A 16,420-nucleotide genomic window follows, 5' to 3' on the forward strand; every position below is an offset into this window, starting at 1 on the left:
TTTTGTCAAGTTACAGAATTGGACCAAAATATCTCTAAGCTTTGTTCTGTTAGTTCTGTCAAAGGAGACCAGAATTCCTGCTTATGAAATCCGGCCTGGTTGTTGCCCACCACCATAACTGTATGATCCCACATACTGGGAAACCTCGGCTACACATTCTCTTTATACTCACCTGGGGCTTCTGCTTGGAATGCCTATTTGGACCGAGTTATAGACAGATCTCTAAAATTCTTTTTACCCTTTTCTCTTGAAACCTAACAGAGTGGTGGTTATGACCAATGAGCCTCCTGTTCCATATTTCCTTTCCCCTGATACTCCAGTCTGCTGACCCTTCTAGGAATGGCAGTTACCTCTGGCCGTGATCTTTGCACCATCTGTATGGGAGGAAAGAGAATGAACCAGAGAGAGGAAAACTACCAGGGTGGTCCTACTGTTTATCGTTAAAATAATTTAAAGATAAACAAGATGCTAGTAGTCTACCTTTTAACCTGAGTGAGGTAACATGGATGTGTTCACTTTGTGATAATTCATTGCATTGTACTACAATTTATGCACTTTCCTGCATGTGTATTAAATAGCAATAAAAAGTTAGAAAAATGAGGCTCATGAGTTCAATTTTGTAATAGAAAAGATTATGATTTACTAATAAGTAGAAAAGGAAATTTGTCGGAATAAAATGATTATTTCATCTTTGATGCGTAGCAAAATGGTTGGCTCATAATAAGCCCTCAAAAACATTTACTGAATGAATGAATAAACCATGTAAAAAGAATACATGCAGGGAAAACAATTAGAAGTTAATATCAATACAGCAAAATGCTAATAGTGTTGGATTAGGGTGGGGGCATTATGGATAATTGTTATTTCTACTTTTCTAAGTTTTTAATTTTATGATTATGTTCCATATTTTTAATTATATAATTTTGGGACTAAAGAATGGATGATTTTTTTTCAGCATTAATTTTAAAAAAATTCTCTGAGCAGTCACAGGTGTTAAGCTTATAAATAATGAATATTACCTTATGCCCCTTAGAGCAGAGATATAAATCGCTGTTAGGAAAGAGACTTCCTCCTTGAATACTTCATCGAGCAGATGCTCTTGTTTATCAAGATCAGAAATCCTATTCCAAGTTGGGTATGTGTTCATACCCATTTGCAAGAATGGACGATTTTAATGTCATGGTGGGTTTGCTAATCGCACAAGGTGCTTCTGTGGTGGTAATTTCTCACTTGCTTCTTTCATAGTGACATTTCACACTGCAGTCACCCCACAGGCAGGAAGATCATGAACGCTTTGTCCTGGTCAGTGCAGTTTGCTGGGGTGACTTCTGCTGTTGTCTGGCTGGAGGGTGACCCACTGTTGACTGAAGTCCCTTGACCAGCACAGTGAGATGGGTGACTCTTCTTTCCATTTACGACAGCAGAACTCTGTTCTATTCTCATTCTTCTTTGCTGGATTCTTGGGGGTCTTGCTACCTTTTCTGGTGCCATTTTTGCTGTTCCTGCTGCCAAGGGCTTGCATGTTTATTTTTTATATTTCTATTTTTGCATTTCTGTTAAAGTTTGACAGTTGATAGCTCCTGGACTACCTGTAGCCAGCCACTGACTCAGTTCAGAACAAATAGAAGTTCCCCTTTTATCTACATCCTAGAAACTGCATATCATCTCAGTGATTTATTTTTGTCTTCAAGATTACCCATTTTTTGGTCATTTTAAACTAGATGTTTTTTTAAGGATTGGGAAGGCTTGGGTTAGAGAAATTACGCATTGATATTCTTTTTTTAAATTAATTATTTATTTTGGCTGTGCTGGGTCTTTGTTGCGGCATGCAAACTCTTAGTTGCGGCATGCATGCGACATCTAGTTCCCCAACCAGGGATCGATTTCAGACCCCCCCTGCATTGGGAGCATGGAGTTGTACCCACTGGACCACCAGGAAAGTCCCCACATTAATATTCTAGACACACATACCCCTGGAAACTTTTTCTGATGAAGAATAAACAAAGTTTTTATTTCAAGCTCTTTTTGTGTCAACTTCTAATGTTCTCACCTGTGATCACTAAATAGATTTGTTTTGTATAATATTTGTGCTAAGTTTCTCTTTTAAATTTTAAAAAATTTTGGAAGTATTTTTGGATTTACTTTTAACAATCATTTTAATTGAGGTATGACCCATAATATGCACAAATCTTAAATGTATACTCAGTAAATTTTGACATATGTATGTCCCTGTGTAACTACCACCCAGGTCAAGATATAGAATGTTTTTGGTACCCAGAAGGCTCCATGGTACATCCTCCTAGTCAGTACCCCCTCCCAAAGGTAATCTTTTAAAAGTCAGAACTTTTCTATCAACAGAGTTGATTTTGCCTCTTCTTGAACTTCATATATATGAAAGTATATTGTGTGTATTCTCTTGTTTCTATTATATTTTCTTTAGTTTATAATCTATGAGAAATATCCATGTTCTCACTATGTAGTATTCCGTTGTATGAATACATACTATTTATTTTTCCATTCCACTGTTGATGGACATTTTGGTTATTTCCAATTAAAATATCTGAAGTGCTCTTTTGAAAAGACAGATTTGATTTTTATGAACAGATAACGTATGGTTTTATTCTCTAATATTTTGCAGACTATTACTTGGTATATATTTTTATTTTCTCCTGTAATAGGTATAACATTTTGATATTCTTAGTGAAAATAACTCTACTTGTTTGTCTCGCCTCTCGCACGTCATTTTTTCTCCATATTTTTCCCCATGGTACTTGAACCACTAGTAAAGGAAAGACACTGAAGCAGTGTGTTCACTGGAAAGACAGAATTTTAGAGTTTTTAGGCCTTTGTTGAGAGCGTCTGGTTGTTACTTCCCCCTACAGATGAGCACCAAAGGAATCACATGACTTACCCGAGAGCAGACAGCCAGTCAGCGATAAAGCTGAGACCATGGGTTGTGAATTACACTCACAGAGCTCTTTCACTTGCCAGGTTGCTCACTTGAATGGGTGGGGAAAGTGCCAAAAGATTTCTCTTTGAAATGAAAATGAAAAGAAATGATTTAATCCTTTCAAAATGTAATTGGGAAATAAGTGTTAAACTACCACAATGTACTGTTTAACCCAGTTAATTCATTCTGAGACATTTGTCCTAAAGAAGTAATCTAAAACATATCTGCAAACCGCAGCCAGCAGATCAAATCAGGCCCACCACCCATTTTTGTACAGTCAGCAAACCAAGAATGGTTTTAACCTTTTTCAATGGTTTTAAAAAAAAATCAAAAGAGTGATATTTTATGACATATGAAAATTATATGAAATTCAGATATCAGTGTTCATAAATAAAGTGTTACTGGAACACAGCCACATTCATTTGTTTATTGCTGCTTTCAAGCTACAATGTCAGAGTTGAGGAGTTGCGACAAAGGCCATATGGCCTGCAGAGCCTAAAATATTTACTGGTCTGACCCTTTACAGAAAAAGTTTGCTGACCCTAGATGTAAAAACAAGAAAAGCTATGTGCACGAAAGCATTTATTCGAGCATTTTTTAGTAATAATAAAAAGCATGAAAATGTCAAACCAAGGGTCTGGTTATTTAAATTATAATTTGATAAAATTTGTATGTTATTTGACTATTAAAATTGTAATTCTAAAAACTGTATACCGGCATAAAAATTCTTATTACTTGAGAAGTTTAAAAGGAAAAAAATCCTTGATGCCTCATTTGTGTGAACAAAGGTAAAGACTAAAAATAATTTGCAGAAACAATCATGGCTATAGTTCCATTAATAATTTATAGTTATCAATAATTTTTACAACATTTCTGCAATATTATTTTCTATTTTAATGAGAAATAAAAACCTGGCACTAGTTTCTTATCCATCATCTTCAGAGAATGTGATGTTTTACTTAATATTCTGAATGGTAGTTACAGTAGATGAGCTACACTTATTCAAGGAATTCTAAAATGGTAGGTTGGGAGGGACCTTAATTTTCTCTGGTTTAGTGCTTACATGGTATAGTTGAGGGATTGATATTGAAGTTAAAAAAATACAATAATTTTTATTCTCTCAAAACTTAAGAATTTGTCAGTAAATGCATTAACTTCAATGTATAAAATGGCAGTATGTAACTATGTTTCAAAAACCAGATGCTTTCCCCTCTGAAGTCAAATTCAGCTTAATTTAAATGATCTATTTATTTATTTATGTACATTTATTTATTTATTTTTGGCTGTGTTGGTTCTTCGTTGCTGTGTGCGGGCTTTCTCTAGTTGCTGTGCGGGGACTTTCTCTAGTTGCCGTGAGCGGGGCCTACTCTTTGTTGCGGCGCGCAGGCTTCTCATTGCAGTGGCTTCTCTTGTTGTGGAGCACAGGCTCTAGGCACACGGGCTTCAGTAGTTGTGGCATACAGGCTTCAGTAGTTGTGGCTCGTGGGCTCTAGAGCGCAGGCTCAGTAGTTGTGGCACACGAACTTAGTTGCTCCGTGGCATGTAGGATCTTCCCGGACCAGGGCTCGAACGTGTGTCCCCTGCATTGGCAGGCGGATTCTTAACCACTGCGCCACCAGGGAAGTCCCTAAATGATCCATTTCAATGCACAATCTGATCCCACCCCACTGTCTCACACCTATTTCCCAGTCCTCTTGTATGTAAATACCAGCTTCTAACAAGACTGATTTATTCTTTTTCCAGTGACTGCCAAGTGTACCTTGTATATCCTTCTATTCTTTAGCATTCATGGTCCCTGGCTCTCACTTGGTGCTTAGCCGAAGTTGCTTTGTTCTGTTAAGCGGGTATATTAATTTTGTATTGCTGCTATGACAAAGTACCACAAACTTAGTGATTTAAAGCAGCACAAATATATCATCTTGCAGTTCTGGAGGTCAGAAGTCTAAAATCCATCTTCCTGCACTAAAATCAATGTATCCACAAGGCTGCATTCCTTCTGGAGGCCGCAGGGGAGAACCCCTTTCCTTGGCCAGCTGCTGGAGGCCACCTGCATTCGTTGCCTTGTGGTCCCTTCATCTTCAAAGCCAGCAGCATAGTATCTTCATGTCTCTCTCTGACTGTAGTTTTCCTGCCTCCATCCTATAAAGACCCTGTGATTATATTGGGCTCATTTGGATAATCTCCCAATCTCAAGATCCTTAACTTAATTACATCTGAAAAGTCTCTTTAGCTATGTAAAGTAACATATTCACAGATTTCAGAGATTAGGATGTGGACATTTTTGGAGGACAGTTATTCTGCCTACCACAGTGTGTGTGAGTTTTAATTTTTTTCTCTTTGCAGTAGTAATAATATATGCTTATGGTAGACCATTTAGAAAATGTAATTAAACAAAACAAAGAAAAAGCCCAATCAATCACCCAAAGGGATTTACTTAAGCATTTTGATAAACTGATCTCCCCCTTTATGTTTTATTTGATTCTTGAATGAAATCTCTTGATAAACTTGATAAATTTTCCCTCTTACTTCTACCCATCAATAATTCTCAGACTATTTCTTATTTAACGATTCAAATCAATTCATGCAGTTCATTTCCTTTCAGCCTTTGAAATGGGACCCTGCATACTAATGACTCCCATGCACTTGTTGAGAAAGAACTTTCCTGGAGTGCAGGCTGCCCACTGCAGTGATGTGATGTCCAGGAAGCCTGCCATCTCTGAGTCACCTCACAGAGGTGCTCAGAAAAATGTGAGGAAAGCAAGTATCTGGAAAATGAGAAGTGGATGTACCATTTCTTTTATAGAAAGAGACAATTTTCTACTAAACGTTTAAAAATATTGTGTATATACTACACTTGTTCTAAAATTTATTTTCATATCTTTTGTGATGATACATGTCTCCTATTTTTAGAGGTTTGTTGGACATGATGCTTTTAGATGATACTTCCTATAACACTCAACTACAGAACTGTATTCATTAGGGTTTGGAGGGGGAAAAAAGAGTCATTTGGGACATTATCCAATGGAGTTTTAGTTTAAAGGAGCAAGGTTTAACTCTTTTCACTATTTAGGTGTCCTGAGGATAGAATAATCTATAGACAGTAGAACTCATGGTTGGTACGGTCCAGAAGGGGTTTTGTTTTATCAATACATCAGTACTTCTATATTGTGTTCACCTCCCTCCCTCCCAATCTCTCTCTCTCTTTCTCTCTCCCTCCCTCCTTTTTTAAAATGTTTATTTATTTATTTATCTATTTATTTGGTTGCACCAGGTCTTAGTTGCAGCAGGTGGGCTCCTTAGTTGTGGCATATGAACTCTTAGTTGCAGCATGCATGTGGGATCTAGTTCCCTGACCAGGGATTGAACCCCGGCCCCCTGCATTGGGAGCGCAGAGTCTTAACCACTGTGCCACCAGGGAAGTCCTCTTCCTTCCTTTTTAAAATCACGATAGCTATAAATAATTTGATATAGTATACTTGTTTAATCTCTTATTTAAAAATAATTAGGGGAGTATGTTGCTTTTTCATTTTTCCAAGTTGAATTGAAGTTGGAAGCTTATTTTAGTTTGATTCCAGTTTGATTGAGATATAATTGACATACAGCACTAAGTTTAAGGCGTACAGCATAACGATTTGACTTACATACATCATGAAATGATGACCACAGTAAGGTTAGTGAACCACTATCATCTCATATAGATACAAAATTAGAGAAATAGAAAAAGAAATTTTTCCTTGTGATGAGAACTCAAGATTTACTCTCTTAACACCTTTGTTATATAACAGACAACAGTGTTAATTATATTGATCATGTTGTACATTACATTCTTAGTCTTATTTATCTTATAACTGGAAGTTTGTACCTTTTGACCACCTTCATCCAATTCCCCTCTTCTCTCCTCCCCCACCTCTGGTAATCACAAATCCAATTTCTTTTCTGTGAGTTTGTTTGTTTATTTTGGAAGTATAATTGACCTACCACCCTATGTTAGTTCCTGTTACACAACATAGTGATTCGATATTTCTATACATTTCAAAATTCTTTTAAGAAAAGTTGCCAGGTTGCTCAAAGTGCTGCAACAGCAGACCATCATATAAGGCTTGGTGCCCAAACCTGAGGAACTCTCAACTGAATAGCATCTCTTGAGCATTTGAACCTAGTGTAGGTCATTGCAGGCTTTCAGAGGGCTGGCCTAAGAAACTCATGCTCACTCTGCACTTAACCTCTTTCCCATATAATAGATATCAGGGAGAGCAAGGAATGAAGGGATGGGGGGGTGAGGAATAGCAGTAGCTAAAGTAATGGCAGTTTCACCTGTTTCCCAACCCTCATTCCCACAGGGCATCATGAAAAGGGCCAGGTAACCCCTACACACATAGTGGGTTGCATTAAAGGACAGGAACTTGGAGCTTAGGGAACATAAATCTTTTATAAAGAACAATTATTAACAATAAGATGTTGTTAATATATCTTATACAGTATTTTTTCTTGTTATTATACTGTACATTTGCTCTGGAGGGAGACACTATCTCATCCAAAGCTATTCGCTATACAGACAATCTTGAAAAGATAATCCAGAACACAGACTTTCAGTGCCTTGGCTTTTAAGATATACAAAAATATGAGAGACCAATGGAGAATTGTCTACCAACACTATTTTGTCTATATATATCAATATATATTTATTATCTGTCTTCCCCAAAGAGTATTAAGCTCCATGTGAGTAGAGGTTTTTGTCTGTTTTGTTCAATTCTCTATCTGCAGTGCCTAGAACAGTGCCTGGCATACAGCAGATGCTCAATAAGTATTTGTTGGATAAACTAATGAATGGATGAGTATGAATTATTTAATCAATTTCCTAATGATGGGAATGAGGAGAAAAAATAACCTTGGTATGTGTATTTCTATTAATATACTCACTGGTGTTTAGATATTACCTTTATGTTGTGAAAGTAAATTTCCATTTTAACACTGATCTTTATTAAAGCCACCTGATTTGATAATATACACATTTAAAGAAAAGCCATGGAAAAGAAGATTTTTTACCGAAACATGCTCTAGGTTTTATTGCGGTTGGGGGCTTTTGAAACAAAGACGTGTGTAGGCACATATCAGTAATAACAGTGAATGTGCAGCATATTGAGTTATGATATACCACATGGATTTAATTAAAATTTCAGCTGAATTTTTTTTACTATGAGTCTAAGTGGTTAGATTCAATTTTGTTAAGTGCAATATTTGGCTACAAATTTTCCGTTTGTCCCTTGGGTTTATGTAATTCTCCCAATTGTATCAAAAATGAGAATATTCATCTCTTTAAATATTCATAGGTTGTATTAAGTTATGGTGCAATGTTGGGCTGCGTTATAGTTTAAGAAAGAGTGGGGTGGGAGATTAGTTCTGCCACTAATGAGCTTTATAACCTTGAACAAGTCCCTGAATGTCTGTACCACATTTTCCATTGTACTTTGAAGATCAGAATAGATGCTTTTTAATGTTCCAATTCTAGATCTTTTTCAGTTTTGGATACTCACACAACTGTCTTTTATTGTGATTCTGTTTTCAGGTGATGTCCTTGTTGCCGTGAATGATGTAGATGTGACCTCTGAGAACATAGAGAGAGTTCTGTCTTGCATTCCTGGACCTATGCAGGTGTGGACATTCTTTTTCTGTGTTTTATGATGAATTACATGAAATAAGTGTTTGTGCTATCTTCTTTTTATGAAATTCTGAAAATAGTCATGTATAATGGGTGAGTTATACTTACATGCTAGGATATTTTTCAAATTTTAGCTCTTAGAGATTGTTCCAAAAAGAGAGAGAAATATCTACAAGAACAATAATAAAAACATACATAATGACCAACTTGGCATTTTAAGTACCATACCTGCTGATGAAAATCCAATTCCTAGAAAAGCCATTTAAAATAGTCATGGAATTTTCTATTTTCTGACTTAGTAAAATCATAATTGCTATAAAGTTTTTTATTGTGGTTTTGTTTATTTTAAAAGCTATACTATTTTCTTGATCTTTTTTTTTCTTTTTTGTTATCTAGTTTAGCCTTACTCCTGAGCTTTTAGTTAGCTACTTAATGAATTATTTTTCATTCCTTGTAGGTAAAAATAAATCTCTTTCATAATAAGTTATTTTGATTCTCTAAGCATTGACATATTGTATTACAGATGACATTTTTATGTCATTAGATGTATTTTTTCTTTTTTAGTTTTGTTTTTTTTAATTTAATTTAATTTATTTTTTTATACAGCAGGTTCTTATTAGTCATCAGTTTTATACACATCAGTGTATACATGTCAATCCCAATCTCCCAATTCATCACACCACCAGCACCACCCCCTGCCGCTTCCCCGCCTCGGTGTCCATACGTTTATTCTCTATATCTGTGTCTCAACTTCTGCCCTGCAAACTGGTTCATCTGTACCATTTTTCTAGGTTCCACATACATGCGTTAATATACGGTATTTGTTTTTCTCTTTCTGACTTACCTCACTCTGTATGACAGTCTCTAGATCCATCCACAATTAGATGTATTTTTAAAATGCTATACCTCCTGTTTAAGAATGTTCTGCTCTTGTTATCATCAGGAATTGGCTTTCTCTCTTTCAAGGGGTAGGGAGGGTGATATGTTTTAGACAGGTTAGAGACTCCATCAGGCAGTGAGAGGATGAAGCAATCTTCAGATTGATCACGATGAAGAACAGAATGCCTGATAAATCAGAATCATATCTGCATCTGATTTGAGATTCTGAAATAATAGGACCCATTATGAAATTTCTTGTTTTCTAAGAAAAAAGACTCCTGTTATGTTCACTTCCTTCTCTTAACACACACACACACACACACACAGATGCTCTGTAAATTTAGCTATCTTCGGAAATGCAAAATGAAAATGCTAGAATAAGTATGGTAGCCAGTGACTAGCAATGTCTAGGAGTGGATAGAGAGATGGAGATGGAGGTGGGGTGCTGTTTGAAATAATAACAATCAGGCGGACATAGTGCTTCAGTAGGGTGTGCTAGTATCCCCTTTAGTTGCTAGATGAGGGGAGGAATAGGGGTGGGCCAAGGTACTAGGGCACCTTAAGGGGTCCAGACAGCAGCTACTTGCCAGTCAGTAATGAAGAATCACAGTATTTTAATGACTGAAACAGTGTCACCCAAGTAAACTGGCTGCGTATCAGCCCCGAGTGAGGGCTCCTCCTTTCTTGCCTATGTCAGTGGCAGGTGTCCTGTCAGTACTACCAAAGTTCAACCACATCTGTTCTGTCTTCAAAAAAAGAATTATGTTTCCAGTGAAGTCACATTATACTTATATTTAATTAACATTTGCAAATTCAGCTATGCACACTTGGCAGAAAAAGAAATAATGATTTAAATATTTTTGGACCAATTTCACCCACCATTTCCATGTCCTCATTAAGCATGAAATAGCAGTGTATCTGCTGTCTGCCTGGTTTGCCTTTACAACTGCATTAAATGTGGTCCTGTGCTTAAACATACACACACACACACACACACACACACACACACACACACACACATAAATATATGTATTTGTATATATATTTATATTTATTTTATATATATATATGTATATATATATTTTTAACAACATGGCTCTTAAGTGCCAATTCTTACATCTTGTGCCAAAATGAGGAAACGGCAATTTGTTTTAAAGATGGAAGAAAAACTGTTGTGAGTTGGAATTAGCCTATTGAGAGAGTATGTTGTACTCCAGCACGGCCTTGCCTTCGTACTGCAATTTCAAGGGGATTTTGACTGTATACAACTTGAGAATTGGGAAGGGAACTAGTGTTTGTATGTGCCAGCAAGTGTGTCAGTGCTTTGCTAATAGCATTCCCTTTGATAATTTCATTTGTTCCCCATAACAATCTGTAAGAATCTGATAATTTGTATTCCTATTTTATACATGAGAAAAAAAACATCTGAGAGAGAGTTAATGATTTGTCCAAGGGTGCAGAATTAATAACTCAGAGCTAGAACTGAAACTGACTCCAGAGCATGATCCTCCCATTTCACACACAACCTGGGTGGATCTTTGTGTCTGCATCCCCTTGTTCTTGTTGGGCCAGAACTAACTGCAGTGGATTTGTCTCAGAAAAAGCTGTTCTACCTAGTTTGTATCTATGGCATTTGAAACCGTTATGCAAGCAATAAGGGGAGAGGAATGCTGACTTATAAAGAAAACCTTAGCAGACTTAACATTTAAATTTGGAAATAGCCAACAGTAAGATTTTAAACTTAGAGTATAAAAATAGCCTGAAAGCCTTCTTGTCATCCAATAGAAGATGCCCTGGAGGAGAGTATAATGTGGTAGAAAGGTCACTGAGAAGGAGGGCAGATATCTATTTTAAACCTCGCTCTGAGCAAGTTTCCAAACTCTTCTGGGTTTCAGTTTCCTCATTTATAATCAGAGGGGATTTGAGAGAATAAATCTCTGAGTCCCATTCCAACTCTACAGTTCTGAGTTTGAATTTTAAATAAGTTCCGTTATAAATAGTTTCAGAACACCAGGATGAAATCCAGAGGCAAAGCCTATATACTCCATGAGGCACAGAGAACCCAAATCATTTCTTTTAAAGCCAGGTTTTAAGATTCTTCAAAACAATTATCTTAGATTCTTCAAAAATGTTAATGTCATGAAAGAAAAAAAAAGGCTGGACAACTGTTTTAGACTAAGACAGACTGAACTAACATACAACCAAATGCAGTGACTAATCCTTTATTGATCCTGTAGTGCAGTTAGGAACAGCTGTATTGAGATATTTGGGGAAATTTGAATACAACCTTTACTAGAGAATAGTATTGTGTTTAATATTAAAATCCTTAAGTGTCATAATTGTATTTAGTTTTGTATTCTTAGGAGACATGGACTAAAGTACTTAGCAATGAAGCATTAAAATAGCTGCAAATAATTCTCAGGTAGTTCAGGCAAACATTTTTTTTAAATAGAGGGTGAGGATGGAAGGAGAGGGGAGTCACACAAGCGAGAAGAGCGGGAGGAAGCAAATGTGGCAAAATGTTAAAAACTGCTGAAACTGCGTGAGAAATATATGCATAATCGTACACTTGTTGCAACTTTCCGTAGGTTTAACATTTTTTGAATAAAAAGTTGTGGGTTTAAAAAAATGTTTTAAAAATTCAAAATGACAAGAACAAAGGTACAAGTACTTTTCTAATTACTGACTTTTGTGACCTTGACCTGTTGTCACAGCTCTGTTCACTCATTTATTCCACAAGCACACAATGATGCAGTTATGCCATCCCCTCCCCTGGCTTGATCAGGAAACTTGGGTCCAAACATTGCAGTTGACCGGGATTGATTGCATTAAGCCCTGGGCCATCACCGGGTTTCCTGGAGCTTTGGAGGAAACCAACTCCTTTTCTGGGAGATCGGCCTGCAGAACATTCATCTTAGACTCTCATCTTTCAAGTACTTCTTAGGCCTAAGAGAGAGGAGAAAAGGCTTCTTAAAGGAGATGACACTTGAGTAGAATATTTTAACTTTTATTATTTCTTTGTTCCACAAAAAGTGGTGCTCATATATATTGTGGAAAGATTAGGAAATAGGCAAATTTTTTAAAAAGTATTTGTAAGTGTTTTTTTTATTCTCAGAACCCAGAAGTAACCAGCTATGTCAATGTTTTAAAAAAGAAGACTGATGTGATCAGATTTGCATTTAGGAATATATCCCTCTGGATGGGACTGGAGGTTGGGAAACCAGGTGGTCAGCTTTCCAGTAGTTCAGAAGAGAAGGGGTGAAGGCCTGAGCAAAGGCCTTGGCTGTGGATATGGAGAAAAAGGAGTAGATTAGATTTAAAGTATGTGGAAAGTAAAGAGGACAGTACTTCCTGCAGGAGAGAGTGGAGTCCAAGATGCCTTCCAAGTTTTGTCTTGAGTAATCTTGTGAGATCACCCGAAAGAGGAGGATTGAGGAGAGAGAATTTGCTGAGCCATGTAGACTCAATTCCTTCAGAGTTTTGACTAAAGAATATTCAGAGCATCTGCCAGACAAAGGAGAAAAGATCAGACACATGGAGAGCAATGAAGATGTTGTGAGAGAGAGTGCAGACCATGGGGCAGAAGTGAGTGTGGTCTGGCTCTGGAGCTGCTTCAGATTCTGACAGCCTCCCCAGGTCCCATGTGTGAAGAGGATGGCATGGTAGCTAATGGGGAAAAAGGGTCGGTTGGTTGGTTTGGCGGAGGCTGAAGAGACATTGCTTGTCACGTGGGGTGGGTTGGAGGTGGGAGTAGAGAGAGGATATAATTAAAGCAACAAGGTTGTGGAAGTGGTGAGTTATAGAGAGCATATCCTTGGACCTGAGGTAAGACATCATCTCCTGAACTGAGGGGCCAGGGGGGCTGCTAAGGAAAGAAAGGATGGGCAAATTGCACAAATAAGAAAACCTTTTGAGGGAGACAGGAGATGATGAAACTTGTCACCAGTTAATGTCCATGGAGGAACAACAGAAAACCCTTTTTATAAGAAACCTCATATAAACCCAACAGAAAAACCCTCTTTATAAGAAACTTCATATGAACTCTTATAAAAACCTTTTTTTATAAGAAGCTATAAACTATCTTATATCAGATGCTTAATAAAGTTTTTTCCTATAAAACGCATAATATCCTTAATATTTACATATATCAACCCCTTTTTAAAAATGGCACTAAACTCTTAATTTGGTTATCTGTCTTACCCATTTATCATTTTATCAAGACAATCTGATTTCCTGACATTTATAGCTACTTAACGTGTAAGCTTTTCAGAATGTCTTGTTAAAGTGTAGTTATCTTTGCATTATGGAGCCAACTTTACTTAAATCAGAAGAACGGTGGCTAAAATATTTCCTTAAAGAATGTTAATGGATGGTTCTGTGGTTTGTGTATTTGTCTGAGTTTTTGTCATGCTGAGGGGAAAAGGTTCTTGCCCCACAGAAAAGAAGTTCTGTTGTTTGCCAAGTGTAGCATTAAAGTTAGTTTTCAAGTGTGTCATTCTTCACCAAGCATAACAAACCAGTCTTAAATTTTAGGTTGCCGTTGCTGCCTAAAGTAAAATTGGTAAATTTTTATTTTAAGTCTACCAACTCATTTCCTTTTGTCATTCTTGGTGAGTCATACCCTATCTTTTGACCTTTCCACCCACAAGAATCTCAGCTGGAGAACATGCCCTCCCTTCTTTCTCTTTGGACACATATTTCTTTCTCTTCGGACCACTGGGGCACACAGCTCTCGTAGACGTTCCAGCCGATGCAGCCCGCCTCTGTGACACCTGCTCCCCTAGGATGTCGCTCATCTCCTGCTTCCTATAGTCAGATTTCTCACCCTCTACTCCATTCATATACCTAGTTCCTCCCCAAAGCCCAGTGCTGGGGACAATCTTCAAAACTCCCCTCTATACTGGTACAAAGTCTGCACTCGGGATTTCCCCCAATTCGAAAGATTTCTCACATTCCCAAGGAACACCGTCAAAGACTCCCATATATTTTCTTTTGGACACTCCTAAATCCTCATTCTCAAATGAAAGAACCCCCTGAGCTCCAAGCCATTTTTACTTCATCGGATCCTTGTTCAAGGATTTAATATATTTATGCTTATGTTTATATTTTTACTTATGTATACATATATTGAGCATTACCCACTAGAACAGATGCCATCCTCAGAACATAGTCTTTCAGGCCATATAATGCTTCCATGTTGCTTGTTTGGGTCAAAACCTCACACCAAATAGTCTTTTTCACATATTTCTAAGATTATTTTGGAAACAGTGTCTCTTCATCTCTCCTCACCTTATCCTTATATTATTTTTCCTCAGATCTTGATTGTTCTCATATAGGATCTCTAACTTTTTATGTTTTTGTTTAGCTTACTTAATATTTTCCCCCCAAATATACTAGTGTTCTATTAGCCTTTTTAGATACAGTGTTCTAATAATACCAAGGGCCCATTTTTCAACATCAAGTTTATAGAAAACATTAAAAATTAGTAAAGGTTGATCTTTTCCATTTGGAATAGTAAATGTTTTGTAAAGAAACATGATCGTTTGGCCTCAGAAAAATTTCATGAGGAACTTCTCCCTTCCTACTCTGTAGTCATGACCTGGTTCATCTTAACTCTGAATATATATATATTGATGAATTTAGACTTCATGTCTCTTTTCTACTTGTTAATAAAATACAATGTGAAACTTATTTTTTTAATTAATTATTTATTTATTTATCTGGCCACGCCAGGTCTTAGTTGTAGCACGCAGGATCTTTAGTTGCAGCATGCGGAATCTTTAGTTGCAGCATGTGGAATCTTTAGTTGATATGCGGGATCTTTTAGTTTCAGCATGCAGGCTCTTAGTTGCTGCATGTGGGATCTAGTTCCCTGACCAGGGATTGAACCTGGGCCCCCTGCATTGGGAGCATGAAGTCTTAACCGCTGGACCACCAGGGAAGTCCCAGAAACTTATTTTAGGAAATATGTTTATTTAACTAAATTCACTTTAGGTAGACAAAGATAACTTAGTGCCTCTGAAGTGCCAGACAGCCACAGATAAGCAAAATTGAATACAACCATAAATAGTCACTCTTTGCCAACCAAAAAAAAGTATATCTAGATATTTCTTCATTTGAAAGCTTTTATTCATCAGGATAGATTTATTTTACAGTATAACACTAACAATAGTTAGATGGACTGATGGGATTATGAATGAATTTTTAAAAATAATATTCTTAACATTTTTGATAAAAATGTATAAATATGTAAGGCTTATTTTTTAAAGGAGTGATAGTAATATATTCATATTTATCATATAGTTAAAGTTGGCCTTGAAAATAGTACCTCTTTTAATAAATTATTAAAAATAGTTATTGTTTATTATTGTCTTGATAATAATTTTTAAATGTTTCCTCTCAAAATGCAACTTACTGCATACAAACAATTTTATCTTCTTTTAAATATTGACATTTCCTTTTTCCCCCGTTTTTTGAGGTATGATTGACAAATAAAAATCATATATGTTTAGGGTGTACAGTGTGATGGTTTAATATCCTATATTGACCAGACTTCTTTATTCTTGATCAAGCATGAATTTATTTTTTGACTTTTAAAATTTAATCTAATTAAAGGAGTCATTGCACTTTAATGTCTAAATTTAAAATTTTATAGGTTGTTACAGTTAGAATGTCCTGTCTTACTTATCTGTATTCTGATAAGACTTTAAACATTAGGAACATTTTGTGCCTATATAGCTGTGATGATGTCCTTGCTACACAAAATTAACTATATTTAGTGAAAACTTCTTTTAGTCAAGATACACACTGGTGCTTCTTTGAAGTAAGCAAGTTATCTTTGGCCAGCTGGCATCTAGTCACATATCTCCTTTTTCAAGGAAAGTTAATTGAGAAGTGGAAGCTACCTTTCAACAACTGGAAAATGGCCACAT

At 36.5% G+C, this 16,420-nt stretch overlaps 1 protein-coding gene across 3 annotated transcripts in view; it reads left to right on the forward strand.

The window, feature by feature from the left end:
• The window catches only part of INTU (inturned planar cell polarity protein), a gene marked incomplete at its 5' end in the record, with an annotated part of 79,010 nt that overhangs the window by 24,890 nt on the left and 37,700 nt on the right, over positions 1 to 16,420 (forward strand). For all 3 annotated transcript variants that reach the window (XM_081240847.1, XM_081240845.1, XM_081240846.1), the window contains one exon: positions 8,517 to 8,602. In XM_081240847.1, the coding sequence (XP_081096973.1) occupies positions 8,517 to 8,602 (86 nt within the window). The remainder of the gene's footprint in view (positions 1 to 8,516; positions 8,603 to 16,420) is intronic.

Source organism: Mesoplodon bidens, assembly GCF_964165515.1.
Source record: "Mesoplodon bidens genome assembly, chromosome: 1".
In the NCBI taxonomy this organism is placed as follows: Eukaryota; Metazoa; Chordata; class Mammalia; order Artiodactyla; family Ziphiidae; genus Mesoplodon; species Mesoplodon bidens.